General features: G+C 55.6%; 1 protein-coding gene across 10 annotated transcripts in view; it reads right to left on the bottom strand.

Annotated features, from left to right (window-relative positions):
• Nucleotides 1-4,821: 4,821 nt before the first annotated feature.
• RBM10 (RNA binding motif protein 10) overlaps nt 4,822-16,942 on the bottom strand; it is a 30,195-nt gene continuing 18,074 nt past the window's right edge. For 5 of the 10 annotated variants that reach the window (XM_029240392.1, XM_029240394.1, XM_029240396.1 and 2 more), the window contains 20 exons: nt 16,175-16,244; nt 14,208-14,281; nt 12,692-12,778; nt 10,566-10,626; nt 10,246-10,422; nt 9,702-9,862; nt 9,429-9,526; nt 9,255-9,342; nt 8,463-8,649; nt 8,217-8,359; nt 8,013-8,130; nt 7,837-7,928; nt 7,585-7,749; nt 6,444-6,593; nt 6,282-6,347; nt 6,018-6,206; nt 5,864-5,938; nt 5,468-5,574; nt 5,263-5,392; nt 4,822-5,168 (listed from right to left, as the gene is read on the bottom strand). In XM_029240392.1, coding sequence (XP_029096225.1) covers nt 5,043-5,168; nt 5,263-5,392; nt 5,468-5,574; nt 5,864-5,938; nt 6,018-6,206; nt 6,282-6,347; nt 6,444-6,593; nt 7,585-7,749; nt 7,837-7,928; nt 8,013-8,130; nt 8,217-8,359; nt 8,463-8,649; nt 9,255-9,342; nt 9,429-9,526; nt 9,702-9,862; nt 10,246-10,422; nt 10,566-10,626; nt 12,692-12,778; nt 14,208-14,281; nt 16,175-16,244 — 2,364 coding nt within the window. In that variant the 3' untranslated portion in view covers nt 4,822-5,042. The remainder of the gene's footprint in view (nt 5,169-5,262; nt 5,393-5,467; nt 5,575-5,863; nt 5,939-6,017; nt 6,207-6,281; nt 6,348-6,443; nt 6,594-7,584; nt 7,750-7,836; nt 7,929-8,012; nt 8,131-8,216; nt 8,360-8,462; nt 8,650-9,254; nt 9,343-9,428; nt 9,527-9,701; nt 9,863-10,245; nt 10,423-10,565; nt 10,627-12,691; nt 12,779-14,207; nt 14,282-16,174; nt 16,245-16,942) is intronic. The other 5 variants (XM_029240393.1, XM_029240398.1, XM_029240399.1 and 2 more) reach the window with 2 other exon arrangements.

Raw genomic sequence — 16,942 nt, 5'->3', positions numbered from 1 at the left:
TAATAAATGTCATATTAAATACATTGTGTATAGCCTATATTAATATGTGAATATACAATTAAATATATATGTAAATATGTCGTATATATGTGATAACTGCTAAATGCTGTGGAGAAAAATAGAACAAGGTAAAGGGAAATCTGTGGGGGACCGGTTGCATTTTTAGATAGTGTGGTCAAGGAAGGCCTCCCTGAGAAGGTGATGTTACAGCAAAGGTATTTAACACAAAATGCCTTTATCACCTTATCCCAAATTCTGTATCCCATATCCTGTCCTCAAATCCTCCACATTTGCTCATTTGAAAAAGATTTACTGAATGCTTACTAAGTGCAGGGCACTGGGAACATGGCAAAGAACATAGCAAGGAGACTACTGCCCTGGCAATAGTTAAGAACGCTCTTCCATCAGATCTTTTCCTTCTGATTTATTGTTTGCCTCACCTCAGGGAGACCTCCCCTGATACCCCATGTGAAGTAGTCAGGGAATGACTCTCTGAGGAGGTGGCCTGTGAAAAGTGAGGAAGCAAACCATGTGTAACATGGGGGGAAAGCATCAGACAGAGGGAACATCAGGGGCAAAGCCTTGAGGCTGGAAGTTCTTGAAATGTTTGGGAAGAGCACAGATGTCTGTGTAGTTGGAGAGGAGTGAGGAAGGGAGAGCACTGGCAGATGAGATTCGAGGCCATATCAAGCAGGGCATTGTAAGCCAGGCTGAGATGTTTGGTTTTTATTCTAAGATCCATGGGGAGCCATAAAAGGATTTTAAGTAGGGGAGTCACATTATTTAAATTATATTTTAGAATCTGGCTGCTCTCTGTGGAGAGAGAACAAACTGTGTATGGGGGGGTGGGGGTGGGGGAGAGGAAGCAGAAAAGCCAGTGGAAAGGCTACTGCAAGAGTCCAGGTAGTGATGAGAGAGGGTCAGACCAAGGTGGTGAAAGAGGAAGTGTGTGGGGTTCTATTTTGAATTGATTTTGAAGGTAAAGACACCAGGATTTGCTGAGAAATCGGATACAGCACATGAAAAATAGAGAGGAGTCCTGGCTGACCCATGGGTTTCTAGCCTGAGCTGGAAGGATGGAGTTGTCATTGACAGGGGAAATACTCCATTAGGAGCAGGCATGGGGCAAAATCAGGAGTTGATTTTCAGACGTTACATTATTTATTTATTTATTTATGGCTGTGTTGGGTGTTCGTTGCTGCACGTGGGCTTTCTCTAGTTTGGGGAAGCGGGGGCTACTCTTTGTTGTGGTGCACGGGCTTCTCATTGCAGTGGCTTCTCTTGCTGTGGAGCAGGGGCTCTAGGTGTGCGGGCTCAGTAGTTGTGGCTCGTGGGCCCTAGAGCGCAGGCTCAGTAGTTGTGGTGCACGGACTTAGTTGCTCCGCGGCATGTGGGATCTTCCCGGACCAGCGATCGAACCCGTGTTCCCTGCACTGGCAGGCGGATTCTTTTTTTTTTTTTTTTTTTTTTGCGGTACGCGGGCCTCTTGCTGTTGTGGCCCCTCCCGCTGCGGAGCACAGGCTCCGGACGCGCAGGCTCAGCAGCCATGGCCCACGGGCCCAGCCACTCCGCCGCACGTGGGATCTTCCCGGACCGGGGCACAAACGCGTGTCCCCTGCATTGGCAGGCGGATTCTTAACCACTGCGCCACCAGGGAAGTCCCCAGACGTGTTACATTTTTGATGCCTGTTAGATATCCATGGTCTGGTATGTGTTGGTTGAATGAACAGTTTGGGGACTAGATCTGAGTTTCCGTGGATGGATTTAGGGGCCATCAGAGGTGGCAACTGAAGCCGTGGGTGTGGCCGACTTCTCTGAAGAATTGATTGCCTTCAAAAGGATCAGTAGGAGTAATTGAGGCAGGATTTGGACTTTGGACTTTCCCAAGTGAGAGGGAAGGGCATCCCAGTCGGAGGGAACAGCTTGAACAAAAGCCTGTGGAGGTAAGAAAGCAGGGAGAAAGGGGAAGTGGGGGTGAGAGTTGTACAATTCGCATTGCCCCCAGCCACGTATGAGAGTGCAGCTGGTTCACAGCCTCACTGAGCAGATTGTCAAGCCTTTGGATGTTTGCCAATCGGGTGTAATTATAATGTGTATTTCTCTTATTAGGCGTGAACTTGGGCATCTTTTCATAGATTTAAAGGTATTTGCAGTTCTTGTTTTCTGGGAATTTTCTGTTTCCTTTATCCATTTTCTATTGGGTTGTTGTACCTCTTATGGATTTTTAGGGACTCGTTATTTTTGTTTTATAAATTTATTTATTTATTTTTGGCTGCATTGGGTCTTCGTTGCTGTGTGCGGGCTTTCCCTAGGGGCTACTCTTCGTTGCAGTGCGCGGGCTTCTAATTGCAGAGGCTTCTCTTGTTGCAGAGCACGGGCTCTAGGCACCGCGGGCTTCAGTAGTTGTGGCGCATGGGCTTAGTTGCTCTGCTGCATGTGGGATCTTCCCGGACCAGGGCTCGAACCCATGTCCCCTGCATTGGCAGGTGGATTCTTAACCACTGTGCCACCAGGGAGGTCCCTAAGGACTCTTTATGTATTAGCCATTTTTTTAAAAAAATGGAGTCTTGAGAATGAGAATGATTTGAACAGTTGTGGTGTGTGTATTTATTCATGCTTCCATGGTCTGGTATGTGCCAAACCCTGTTCGAGGCATCGGGGACACAGTGGTGAGCAAGGCAGACAAAAGTCCCTTCCCTCGTGATGTTTTCATTCTAGTGAAGGAGACTGTAGAAAAGTAAGAAAACTTATAGTATGTTAGAAATTGAGAAATGTCATGGAGAAAAAGAATGCAAGGAAAGGGGCATAGGGAGTATGGCAGGGCAGAGTTTGGAACTTTAAATGGGGTAGCCAGGAGGTAACATTTGAACATTCAAATGGGATGTCTCCTTCAATCTGGAACGGTTTTTCAGTGCTCCCTTGACCTTCATGACATTGACACTTTTGAAGATTATAAGCCAGGAATTTTGTAGACTGTCCCTCAGTTTGGCTTTGTCTGATGTTTCCTTGTGGTTAGATTCGTGTTCTGCATATTGCCTGGGAATATCACAAAAGTGATGCTGTCTCCTCATTTCATCCTATCAGATGGCTCAGGATTTTAATACTGATAATGTTCACTTTGTTCCCCTCATTAAGATGGTATCTGCCAGGTTTCTCTACTGTAAAGATACTATTTTCCCCCTTTGGAATTAACTAACATATATCTCATGGAGAGATACTTTGAATCTGTGTAAATATCCTGTTTACATCAAAGTGTAACCGCTAGCTTCAGCACCCAGAGATTTCATTAACATTAACAGAACACCATCATTGTGCCGTGATTATTAGTTGACATTCTACTGTATAGGGGATATTTCTCTTCTCCTCCATGTATTTATTCTTTTATCCATTAATTTCTGTAAGTATGGATTTATTGATTCTTGAACCTTATCAAATGCTTTCTGTGGTTGAGATTATTACGTTTGTTTACTTTTGGTCTGTTAATGTAGAGCACTACATATATAGTTTCTCTAATGTTGACTCAATTTTGCATTCCTGAGATAAACTATTTGATCAAAACATATTTGCTAAATATAATATTGGATTCATTTAGCTAACATTTTTTAAAAATAAATTTCTTTCTTTCTTTTTGGCCGCGTTGGGTCTTCGTTGCTGTGTGCAGGCTTTCTCTAGCTGCGGCAAGCGGGGGCTACTCTTCCTTGAGCGGGCTTCTCATTGTGGTGGCTTCTCTTGCTGCGGAGCATGGGCTCTAGGCATGCGGGCTTCAGCAGTTGCGGCACGTGGGCTCAGTAGTTGTGGCTCACAGGCTCTAGAGCGCAGGCTCAGTAGTTGTAGTGCACGGGCTTACTTGCTCCACGGCATGTGGGATCTTCCCGGATCAGGGCTCGAAACCGTGTCCCCTGCATTGGCAGGTGGATTCTTAACCACTGCGCCACCAGGGAAGCCGTAGCTAAGACTTTATTAAGGATTTTTAATCTACAGGTGTTAAGTGGCTTGAAATGTTCTCTTCTTGAATTATCTCATCTGTTTTGGGGATCAAGATTACACCAGCCTCGCTTTTTCATCCCTCTCCTTACAACTTGTGTAGGGTGATGTCATAATGCAGACTACTAAGTGAGGAAGGAGGGGCTTTGAACCACTTGCTCTTCCTACACTACCTCCCTTCCACCTTCTTGTCTTAAAAGCATGTATGTTTTGGGGAGGGGCGGTTCCTGGCCCCGTTTCACAGCCCAGCCCCCGCAAGGCCCGGAGAGGGCAGCCCCAGCTTCGTGTTCCACTGTACTCAGACCTGTGCTGAGAGCACATGCATACTTGTGAATCACAGGGTGGAGACTGGTTAGTGGGACTGGAGGGATAGGGTGCTGTGGTAAAAGCCGTGGAGCGGATGAGGACGAGGGTGGACCCAACTGGTGGGGCATCCCTGGGACTGGCAGGCTGATTCTCTTATCTCCACACCTCTGGGGTCATCAGCCTGTTGAGGGCACAGGGCCCACTGGCGCCAGAGTGCCTATCGTTGTTCACTCAGAGATGCCCTCAGGCATTGTCCCCAGACCCAAGTACAGTTTAGCCTTGCAGCCATACAGCAAGTGCAGCTGCAGGGTGGCAAGGCCAGGAGATGGGGGGTTCCTAGTCCTGGCTGTGACCCAGAGGGTCTTCAAGTCTGACGGTGCCCTGGTGGTGCTTGGTTTCCTGGTACAGCATGACCTGCTGGACCCGATAATGGTGAGGGGCTGTGACCAAGATCTTGTCCATCTGTGTTTATGTCCCTGTATCTGTGTGGGCCACAAACCACTCTGGGACATGAGAAAGAGACATGCAAGCTGCGGACTTTTCAGCTTTTATTACAAAAAGAAAGACATGAACCCAGCCCAGTTTTCCAATAAAAGTCACCAACTCAAAAGTCTGACTTGGTCAGGGCCTCTCTGGCTGCGGAGTTGGGCCAGTCAACAGGTGCAGGGCCCCTGTTCTGACCACCCAACATTTCATCCTCCCCTGCTCCAGGCTGGACACCCAACATAAGTATAAGTAGGTCTTGCAGCTGCTCACTGGGCCTCGTTGAAGCGGGTCACCATTGTCTTGTGCAGCGTCTCCTTGTATGACTCGGTTGAGGTGACCCCATAGGAGCTGCCTCGGGCACCCAAGCCGGAGCCCCGCACCCGTGTCTGGGCCTGTGTGAGGGAGGCAGACTCTGTCAGGTTGGGCGGGGGCCAGGGCTACAGCAGAGAGTACTGGAGGGTGGGGATGGGATCCCCGCAGACTCACCTCAATGGGAGTCACAATGCCCTGTTTCTTGCGGCCCAGGCCACTGCCCTCTTTCCAGCCCATAGCCTGGAGCATGCGACTGCCAATGTTGTCACTGCCCAGCCCATCCCGCGTGGGCTGCTCAAAGTCCCTGCAGGAGACAGTGGCACAGTGTGAGCGACTGGCCTGCCGGCCCCAGGCCCCCGACCTGGCCCCGGGCACTCACACAGAGACCGCAGACATGCCGCTATATTTCCTCCTCTTGGGCTCCGGCGGCTCAGGGATGCCATACTTCTCTCTGCGTTCAGCTGCGCGGTCCCGGTACTTCATTTGCTGAAGAGTGTGTGTGAGAATGAAGGAGCTGATCGCTATTTGCAGGAAACATGGGCACAGCTTGGGGGCCCCCACAGGGAGCTAGATCTAGCGAACAGATCTGTGGTCCTGTGAATGCCAGCAGCCAGCATGGGGGGAATCGGGAAGAAGCCTTGCAGGGAAAGGACGTGAAGTGGCTGATGGCAGCCAGGCTGTGTCTAGCTGAGGAACCTGAGCGCCAGCTGCCTACACGGATGGAGCGCTTGGTAAGGGACCGAGGGATGGAGCCCAGGAGTGGGTCACACCTCACCTCCATGTCGTTCTTCTCAAGTGCCTCCAGCTCATTTTCTGACAGGTGGGCTCGCCGGTGAATCTCAAGGTTTTGCTGCAAGGAGGACAGGAGGAGGAGTGAAGCGGCTGGGCCGGGCCAGGACAGGGTTCCCAGCCAAGCCTCCCTCAGTCACCTTGTGGAGCCCGGAGAGCTGCTGGTGGCGGATGAGCGCCTCCTTGCTGGGGAACTGGCGCCGGCAGAGCAGACAGGCCAGCTTCTGCCAGTCAGTGAGCTTCTCCTCCCGCTCCGGGCCCCCACGCTCTTGCTCCTCCTCACTGTCACTCTCCCCGCTGTAGGCTGCCACCAGCCCCCTCGGTGGGCTCTGCAAAAGGTGAGGGTGAGAGGTCTGGTCTGGCTAGCTCAGAGCCCTGCCCTTCTTTCTGCCCTGGGCACTCACTGGGCGGTCATCACTGGCCAGTTTTGGGAGGTCCATGCTGGTGTGCTGTCTCTCAGCTAGTGCTCCCTGGGGTGGAGGAACACAGAAATTCAGAGATTCCACGGAAGGACCAAAGGGATGACAAGACTAGGGGGCAGGGCGCGGATGGACAGCCACACACACCTTCTTCTCGAGGATGGCGTAGCCAGCATCTGCGGTGGCCGACTCCCGCCTTTCATCGTCTCGTAGGGAACTGATGGGCTGGAAGCTGTTTTTGAAGTTTTCTTTTTGCTTGTTGAGGCTGCGGGCCCAGCGTTCCATGTCCTTGGCAATCTAGGGGCGAGGGTGGGGGTGAGGCTCTTAGGAATCCTCCGACTGCTGGGGTCACCAACTCCAACCTCTGCCCTTGCAGCAGCCCGCCCCTTCCTGCCCTGCAGCCTCAAGCAGAAGGTGAGAGAGGCGGAAGTGAAAGTCCCCATTTCTCTGTCGTCCTGTCATCAGTGCTCCTCAGCAAGGCCCTCCCCAGCTGTGCCCCCGTTCTCCTCATGGGCACCCACGCTATTAGGTTTGCCGTGTGTTTTCATTTTATCGTTCTAAAATGCATAGAATGGCTTGCTCTGTGTATAATTTTAATTTGCACGTGTGATACTATGCCACGTTCCATGTCGTTGCCCAACCCCGACCCCCAGGCACAACACCATTTTTAGAATTTACCAGGCTGCCAAAGGAACACGTAGTTCTTGCTTCTAAGTGTTGCACCCAGACTGTCATATTCTTCCTCCACAGACAAGACACTGAGGTTCCCTCCAACTGCCCACCACCACAGAACACTGCGATGGTTGTCTTCCTGCCCACCCCCTGATGGGCCCGCGAGAAGTTCTCTGGGATATATATACACAGACAGACACGGACACACCCTTAGGTGGGGTTCTGGGCCCAAAGGAGCATGCATGCGCATTTGTTTCCACAGGCAGGGCTAGCCTGGCTTCAGGCGTGCCCACACCAGCCCACATTGCCACCAACAGCACAAAGGTTCCCACCAGGGGATGGGAAAGCAGACAGGGTACACTTGGATGGCACTGGCCACCTCAGGGAGGTGGGCAGCCCTACCATGTACCTGGTAGGGAGACGGCCCTGGCTCAAGGTCACGCAGCAAAGAGCAAAGCTGGACCGGGAGCCTGGTCTCTCCTGGGCACAACTACTGCCCACGTGCACATCCACCGCCATCCCCTCCCTTGGCAGTGGAGGATAACAGATGACAGAATGGCATTCATCGGAAGACACCTGACAGCCAGCCAGTGACTGCTGGACTCCCAGTGTTCACCTGTTGGGCCGTCTTGGTCTTGTGCTTTTCCTTCTTCTCTTTGCCCTCCTTTGAGGGCGCTCCCGTTTCCTTATGCCCATCAGCTGACTGCTCCAGGGCAGGAACATAGGTCCGCCTTTCCCCATCCCAGTACAGGTACTGCTGGCTCTGAGCATTGTAGTAGTACTGGGGGAGGTGGGGGAGAAGGGGTGTGAGGGAAGACCTCGAGGAGGGGACTGCAGACCCTGCCCACTCCCCAGACTGCCCTATCACCTGAGAGTTGGGGTCGTAGTAGAGGCCAGTCTGGGGGTCATAGTAGTAGCCAGATGTCTCGTCGTACTGGTAGGTGGAGACGTCAGGAACAGCTGGAGAGTGAGAAGAGGGGGTCGCACTCCTCTCTGCTTTGTTAAGGAATTCCCCACCCCTCACCGTAGGCCATGGCTACTCACGGTACTGGCTGTAGGACTCCTGGGCAGAGGGACTCGTGGCTGGTGGCAGGGAAGAGCTGGGATGGGTGGGGCTCTGGAGCTCAGATTTGAGCACAGCGGGTGACATGATGGTGTATGACTAGTCACGGGGCAAGACAGGGGAACAGGGCTCAGTGTCTACCAGTGCCCCCATGGCCCCCAGGACCTCCCCTTGATTTTCCTCACCTGGCTGTTGGCAGCAGTGCCCTGGCTGCCGCTTGCTTCAGCTGCTGACTGCTGGTAGACACCAGGGGTGGCACCAGGCTGGGTGCGGGAGAAAGCCTGCAGGGACACAGAGTCTGCCCCAGGCTCCAGGGAGGCCTCGGGACCTGTAAAAGGGGACAGGGAAAAAGGAGAACGTGAATGGCAGGGCCCAGGACCCTATGCTTGCCAGTCCCCACCATGGGCTCAGGGAGAGATGCTGAGGCTAACCTGCTCCGGCTGGGTCCCCTTTGGTTCCAGTGATGCTGGGGCCCTTCGTGCCCTTGAGGTAGCCATGGGCATAGAGAGAGGACTCTGTGCCCTGGCTGCCGCCATAGCCCTCCTCCTGTTGGTAGTAGCTGTAGTCGACCGGTGGCTCCTCGGGGGTGGCCCAGGCACCCTCCCCACCCTGGGAGGCCTGAGGGGCAGGTGGGAGGGGTTCATTAGCAGAGGAGGGGGCACAGAGGGGAGGGGGACCAGCTAAGAGACGTCTGCCCCCAAGTGAAGCAAGTGTCTGCTGACAGAAAGCATGCAGCCCTCAAACAAGGGCCACCCGGCCAGAGCAGAGCAGGGTGGTGACAAAAACAAGACTGGGACAAAGACACGCGCCAAAACGCTCCTAGGGCTGACACTGGTACACGTGTCGCGTAATATATGTGTTGGGTGTCAGACCAAGGAAGATACCATCCTCCCCTTCTTTATTGTCATCTGCCAATTTTCTTGCAGCCACTTATAAATTCCCTTTTACCAAGAAAGGTTGTAACAATTCAGGATGATATACAACTACCAAACAGAACAGAAAAGCAGCCGCGACGGCGCTGAAAAGGAAAGCCTGGGAGGAGGTGCCTGGGAAGGGAGCTGCAGCGAGGACCCCATAGCCCCCACCGGCGACCACTGTGAGAGGTTTTCGGGGCCACAGGAAGCCAAAACAGCAAGCCAGCCCTCCTGTTTGCAGAGAGGGAGCGGGAGGGTGGAGGCGGCCCAGGTACAGGGATGCTGGGGTGGAGGGGAGTCTCTGAGTACCTGCGAGATGGCCCACTGGGCCGCGGCAATGGCAGTGCTGGCCACAGAGGCAGCATTGATGCGACTGCCTTCGTTGGAGGCCATGTCCCTGGGGAGGATGTCAGAGACTGGGAGTGAGACAGGAGGCCCCAAGCTGGGGGGCAAGCTGGGAAAGGACACAGGTGGGGCCCTGACCTCTTAGAACCCTTGGCAAACTCAACGTTGATGGTCTTGCCGTCGATGGTGAGCGGCGGGTGCAGGGCCTGCAGGATCTGCAGCAGCTGGGCTGCCTCCTGGGGGAGGAGGTGGCGGGGGCAGGGGCAGAAGGGTCAGGCCCGGGGAGGTCCCCGGCTCCATTGCCCCATTTCCAGGCTTGGGGCCGCGGTGGGGGGCTAGGGTCAGGGTCCCTCCTCCCTGCCCCGGGGGCCGGGATCCTGGCTGCCCGGCCCCCCCCTGTGCCGCCCTCACCACGATGGTGGAGAGCTGGATGAAGGCAAAGCCACGGTTCAGTTGGGTCTGCTTGTCCTTGATGACGCGTACGTTGGAGGAGGACAGCACTGCGTAGGGTGCCAGGGCCCCCAGGATGGAGTCCATGGTGCTGTGTGGGTTCAGGTTGCGCAAAATGATGGCTGCAGGAAGGGGCCCAGCATTAGGAAGCACCACTGATATTCCGCTCTGGCCCTACCCTCTGGTGGCTCCCCTCTGCTCCCTCTCCCCTGGCCTCCGCGTCCTTGCGCCCGCTGCTTCCCCTCACCTCTTCCTCTCAGATAAACTCTGCTTGTCAGTCCAAGTCCCAGCTCAGTCACCCACCTGCTGAGAACCTTCTCAACACACCCCCAAAGTCGAGTCTGGCAATGCTCTTCCTCTGCTCTCCCTACATTACATGTGTGTACCCCCCACCAGGCAGAGGCCCCTGGGAGGATGAAGTCCTGGTCACCACCATCTCTCTGGCCTTGGAGAGCCCAGCCTAGACACCCTAGGGCAGGGAGGAAGGAAGGAACAACTGACTCACTGTCGTTGGCGTTCTCTGAGCTCGGCTCCGAGCCCTGTGACAGGGCCTGGGAGGCCAGCACTCCCTGGGCCTGGTAGGGCTGTGGCAGGGGCAGCAGGCCCTGGCTTAGCTCCCGACCACCCAGCGGTAGTGTCTGCTGATCCAACCTTGCGCCCAGGGGCAGCTTCTGCTCTGCCTCTGTCAGGGGCGGCAGAAGACAGGCCAATGACAAAGGGGGAGGGGCTCCCAGGCTGGTCTCCCTCCTCCCAGAGCACTGGCCCCTCACCCTTCTCCCTCTTCCCAGCAACGTCCCGGGAAAGAGGGAGGTAGGAGGGCCATACCTGACTTGGGCACACCACATTTGAAGCACTTCTCACGGCGTTTGAAGTTCTGGACGCCACACTGTGAGGCACAGGCCAGGCTATCAGAGGGGGTGGGGCTTTCCACTGCACCCTCCAAATGTGGATCCAGAGATCCCCCAGGGAACCCGCCATGCCCCGGGAAGGTCCCAGGGTCAGGGGTGGCAGGGGGCTTTGGGGCTCTGGCTGTCCTCCTCGGTCCCGTGAATCTTCCCTTTACATGGTCTCAAATTTGTCCTCAGTGCCAACCCCTCAACTCAGGATCCATAACTCCCCTACCTCTGTTACCAAGTGCCGCCTGCTCCGAGGTACCAACTCCCAGAAATGCCCCCACCTCCAAAGTCCCTTTGGTAGGTTCCTCTTCCCAAAATGTACTTCCCTATTCAGAAACCTTCGTTATTTCTATCCCTCAAAGCCATCAGCCCCTCTCTTGCCAGACTCCCACCCCTCCTTCATCTCGAGGACTGGGTTGGATCCTGCAGCTCTTGAGAAATAAATCTGCCTGGGATATTGCAGCCTCTGGAGACGCCCAGCTTTCACCACATTTCTATCTGTGATCCATGGTCACGTACTAAGCGCTGCTCCCGTGCCAGGCTCCGTGCAGGATATGGCCTCTGCCCTCCTGGCCTAACAGTGGGGAGCAGATGTAGCACAGAGGGGCAGCAGGTGAGTCTGTGGAAATGGTCCCCCCCAGGGGCTCTGGGAGGGGAGCGGGCCTAGAGGGCCAGATCACTCAGCTGGGTATAGTCAGCAGGGCTGTTTGATCTGGGAGGTCCAAGAGTTTGGTTTGGTTTTGCTGGGAAGCGACTGCTGGCGGAGGCAGCAAGAGATTGTGTAGGAGGGTGAGGAGAGAGGCAAAAGCAAAGGCTGGACAGGGAAGGTGACACTAGATCACAGAGGGGAGTCACACTCAAGCTCAGAGTTGTGGGGGTTTTCAGCAGAGGAGGAGGGACGTGGTCAGAAGTGGTTTTGAGGAGTGTCACCAGTGAGGGAGTGGGAGAAAGAGGCAAGAGGCCAGCACACCAGAGAGGGGCCTGTGGCGACTGTGTGGGGGAGGAGGTGAGGACTGGCCTGAGCAGTGGGAATGGCATTTCTGTGATGGAAGTGACAAGACTGGAGAGCAACAGCATGTGGTGGATAAAGGAGAGAAAAGAAAGAGAATCCCCTAGTTTCAAGGAGTATCTGAAAATACAGGAGGGATGGAGTCCTCCCGTCACTCTGTCCCTACCTCTCCAGAGAGGTTGGACACCCGCCTTCTGATATTAGTTTTTTGGTTTTGAAATAAGCAGGAACCACTCCCCTTACTGGGCAGAGTTCCTCTTGGGGAGAGGGCCTCCGCAAGCTCTCAGGTCTCCCCTTAGGTCTCAGGGCTGCCAGCCGGCTGCAGGAGGTGAGGCTATAGAGTCCCAAGGCTGCTTGTGAGGCTGGCCCCAGGGGAGATCTGAACTCACGGTGGCATCCATGGCCCACGATCAGGAGCAAGGCACAACTCAAGGTTCCATCTCTCTGAGCCTCAGCCTCCTCTTAGGGAATATGACTGCAAAGAGCTACAGCTTGTACCCTAAGTCTCAGGCGGACATGGCTTTGTCAGAGGTTGGGTCACCTGACACAGGCTCTCAGAACACCCTACACGTTCCTTCAGGACAAGAGCTGACACTGAACATTGTTAACGGCGGGCCAGGTGTCGTTCCAAGTGTTACCCTCTCATCACATTTCAATCCTCCCAACCACCTTTGGGGAGCGGGGTCATTGGTATTTGCATCATAGAGATGGGGAGAGTGAGGCAAAGAGAGGTTAAATACCCTGACGAAAATCAAGGCAGATTTGGGAGAGTCTAACTTCAGCTAGTCTGGCTCTGAAGCCCACATTTTATAGATCACATTATGCCTCCACTGTCACTAGTCACTTACATAAACATCTGTTTCAAGTCTACTGGGGCTTCAGGCAAGATCGTGCCGCATGAGGGCAGAGCCTGGCACCAAGTGAAAGCTCAGTACAAACTGGTGGGTGGGTGGCAAGGAGCAGCGCTGCTTGAGCTGAGCCAGTCCTCCACACCCACACCACTCAGAGGCCCCGGGGAGACAGAGACGTTGCCACCGCCCCTGTACCTTATTACACAGCCAGTCCTCATTGATCTTGGGCTTGGGGTCGCTGTAGTGCATGGACACCTTCTGGCCCAGGATGTTGAGGGAGTGCTGCGGGGAAAAGCAGAGCACAGTGAGGCCTAGGCAGCAGTGCCCCACGCACCGTCTCAGCACAGGAGAAGAGAGTGAGCGAGCCCTTCAGCTGGATGGATGAGGGACAGGGAACGGAGGGAGGTCGGAGAACTGACGAGGGAAGAAGGAAGGGAAGGAGGGAGGGAAAGCGCCACAGCCCTCGGGCGCAGCTGTTTGCTGCCTTTCCGGGCACGCGCACGCACACGTGAACACACGCCACCAGGCACACAGTGCTCGGCTGCCCGAAGCTTGCCGGACAGCGGGGGAAACCCCCACTCGGCCCTGACACTGCCAGGCCACACCCAGGGCCAGCACTACACAGGCTACACTTGGGATGAGGGGGGACGGGGAGGGGAGGGGAGGGAGAGGAGGGGAGAGAAAGAGAGAAAGAGAGAGCGCACGCGCACTAGTGCTGGAGAAGGGGAAAAAGAAAGAGCCATATTTAAAAGATGGACGGTCCTGCTGTGAGGCTGTCTTCCCGTGGCTGGCTGGGTCCTGGGCCCATGGCACTAGCCTGTGGACCGGCAGAGATGGCCCCAGGGCCGCCCCTGCTGAGCCTCCCTTCCACCACATCGCCCCTTCCTCCCCTGAGGCTTTCCTTCAGTGCCTCACACCAGTGAGCTGGGCTCTGGGTGCGCGAGCAGAAGCTTTGGGTCTCTGAAGGTCCCAAAGCTGCTGGGTTGGGAGCCCGTGCCAGGCTGGGGGAGCAGGCTCCCCTCCCTTCCGGACAGCACGGCTCCTCGCTGAGAGGGCAGGCCTGTCCCTAGCGGAGTGGGGCAAGTGGTGACTCCTGTGGGGGCTAGGTGCAGTGGGAGGGGCGGGGTGACCGAAGTGAGTCCTGGTGAATGAAACCATCACTCCTGACTGGTACTTTCGATCAATAGAGCAGTGCTGGCCTGTCCCATGGAAATCAAAGGACCAAACTCACATGCAGGGACAGAGCTGGCAAAACAGGACTTGCTAGTTAGTGTGCCAACAGCTAAGTTCCCCAATGGCTGGACTTCCAGCGGTGCCCAAGAGTGGAACAGAGTCCTGGCTCTGCCTGACCCCAGAGCAGGGCGGTCCCCCGGGGAGTGGGAACTTAGGTGGAAGAACCCCACCCCCACCCCACCCCCAAGGCAGCCCTTTCTCTGAAAGCTCAGCCAGGAGAGGAAGAGAGGCAGAGCTAGTGCCTGGCCAGTGGGAAGGGCCAGTGGTGAGTGTGGGTTCCTGATGGGAAGCCCAGTGGGTAGCGAGAGATGGGAAGAGGAGATAGTGAGGGTCAGGAAGGGGGAGAGAGGGGGGTGGGGGGATGGGACACAGGGCCACAGGGCAGGGAACTGTGTCCGTAAGAATCAGGCGATGGGGAGCGCTCGATTACAAAGTAGTATTTGTTTGGGGGGGGGGGGTTCAAGTGCGGCAAAGCAACCTGATTGGCTTCCATCCATCGTGTAGCGTCCTGCAAGTGACTAAACTCGACGAAGGCGAAGCCCCGGCTCTGACCTGGAGACAGCATTCAGATACAGACGCAGTGGGTTAGTCAACAGCTTTGGACACACGGCGTTCCCGGGGGCGGGACCCGAGGGGAGAGGACTGGGGGGCAGAGAGGGAAGTGGGGAGAGGAAAAAGGAAGAAAGGGAGAGAGAGAAGCAAAGAAAGACCAGGGTGTGGGAGGCAAGGTAGATGGTCGGGAGGGGCAGGAAAGAGGGAAGCGGGAGGGAAGAAAACAGAGCTGGAGAGGGGTTGGGGGCAGGGGATACACACACGCCAGCTGGGAAGAAAGACAGAGAGATGGGGCTCAGGCACACCTGCCCGGACAGCCTGGGGTGACAGAGATGGAGAGAAGGAGCTGGGAGGGAAAGGGTACAAGGAGACGTCTCCAGAGAAGGAAGGAGGACAGATGGGCAGGCAGCTGGCTTCACATGGGCCAGAATAAATAACCAAATGGTGGGGCCCAGCACAAGGCCGGGGCAGCCCAGGAGGGGTCCTGTAACAGGTGTTTAATCAAAGGAGCAGAAGAGAAGCTGGGCCAGGCTGCTCGGGGAGGCTGGGAAGGCTCTAGGCCCAACAGGAACCGGAGGGAGTTAGGGACACAAGGTCACCTCAGCCTCACCACAGTCCAGGGAAGGTTGGCCTCACCAGGGAGCCACCTCAGGGCCAAGCTGGGAAGATTACAGCCACCTACAGTCCAAGTCCTCCAAGACAGCAGGAGAATGGGGGCCAGGATCGTCCAGGTAGATCTTAAAGAATCAGCAGGTGCCTGGGAGAAGCGCCCAGGGCCACAGAGAGGGCTGCACCTGGGACAGCGCCTCAGGGAGACCAGAATCCTGTCAGCTTGGCTGGGGTACAGCAGAGCAAGACCTACATGCTATGAAGAGAGACTCCAGGCCTGGCCAGGGCTGGGAAAAGGATCCAGGGCTTGATACCAGGGGAAAGTAGCTCCTTCTTTGGAGGTGCACACACAGGGAGGGCTTAGACACGGCGGGACTTGAGGGGCATGCTTGATCTCCGAAAGAATAACCATTAGGATGCACAGGAGGATGGAATGGTATAATTAAAGAGAGACAGAGACAGAGAGAGAGACAGAGAGAGACAGAGAGACAGAGAGAGAGACAGAGAGAGAGACAGAGAGAGAGAGAGAGAGAGAGAGATGGAGAGAGAGAGAGATGGAGAGAGAGAGAGATGGAGAGAGAGAGAGATGGAGAGATGGAGGCGTGGGGAGGAGAGAGACTGAGAGATGCAGAGAGAAGCCCAGGCAGAACGAGGCCCCACTGTGCCTGCCCTGGGGAGCCTGGGCCAGAGGTCCTGCAGAGACAACCCCCCACCACCCTACTAACCTCAGGCCAGCTCCAAGCAGCCTGCAAGAGGGAGGGAGGGAACAAGCGAGGCCAGCGATCCTGGCTGCTCCTTGGGATGCACCCTTGGACAAGAGCCATCCCCTGCCTCCCCTCTTGGGACACATGGGTGGGGCCGTGTCAGACCTCTTTCTGGTCAGAGGCTGTTACCAGAAAAATGTGGGGGAGAGCAAGGGGCAGGGAAAGGAGAAGAAAGGGGAGGGAAGGGAGGCTACTGGGGGGACGGGGTTACCATCTCAGATACTCAGAGTCCCAAAGAGGAGGTTCCCCGGAGCCTGGCCCTGGCCCTGCCCCCGGGGAGCACTCAGCTCATCTCAGAGCTGCACCCCCTCCCTGACAGCCTCGCACAAGAGGCTACTGGCCGGAGCTGTGAGGAGAGTGGGATGAGGGGGAGAGAAGAAGAGGGTACCCCCAAGCTGCCCATTCCCAGCTGTGGCAGGAAGGCAGGGTAGGGAGGGTGAGGGAAAAGGCAGAGGCAGGAGGGAGACTCGGAGGCTGAGGCTGGCCAGTGGAAGAGGAAGGTACTAGAACAAAAGCTCACCTGAGGATTTGTTCCGCATCAGCCGGACCTCCCGTGCTTGGACGCCGTGGGACTGCAGCTGGCCACGGATCTGTACGGGGAGATACGGATTGGAGCAAGCTCAGCACGAGGGGGCTACTGGGTACCTGAGGCTGGCTGGAGGCCTCCAGGACCCCAGAGGGTCATAGGGGATGTGCACACACTGTCTCCTCTCCCTCTCTCAGGGCTTTCCCCCAAGTGACCACAGCCCCAGCCCCACACCAGTACCCAGTCTCAGCTTTCAGCCCCAGACTTGCAGAGTGAGTCAAATGAAAAAAGGGGCATGGTGCAAGGTGAAGCATGGCAGCATAACGACCCTCAGGGATGGAGAACAGCAAGAGAGCAAGCGAGCCAGCAGCTCAAGAATGGTGGGCAGGGGTGGTCTGACAACAGGCTTGGTGCAGCCACAGAGCAAGGAAAGCTGGCAAGCAATTCTGGCCCTGTGCAAAGGGACTGCCCTCCGGCTTGCATCAAGAGAGACCCATGACAAAAAGTACGAAACTGGGAAGGACTGGGGTCTGAGCAAACCCCAAACATGTGTGCTAGACCATAAATGGAGCAGTAACTTGGGGTGGAAACCAAAAGGCATGGCCGTGGGATTTGGAAAGCTTCCTGGATGACCTAAGCCAGAAGGAAGCTGCAGATGCAATTTGGGATTTGGACCAGGCGAGGCAGAGTCTCTAGGCCAGTGGTGCCTCTCGCAAGCGATTGGGAGCCTGTGCTGGGCATTCTTGGGCAGCAGCCTTAATG

This window comes from Monodon monoceros, unplaced genomic scaffold (genome assembly GCF_005190385.1).
Source record: "Monodon monoceros isolate NGI ecotype Baffin Bay Population unplaced genomic scaffold, NGI_Narwhal_1 Super_Scaffold_22, whole genome shotgun sequence".
NCBI classification, from domain to species: domain Eukaryota; kingdom Metazoa; phylum Chordata; class Mammalia; order Artiodactyla; family Monodontidae; genus Monodon; species Monodon monoceros.
This window is presented reverse-complemented; position numbering and strand designations above follow the sequence as displayed.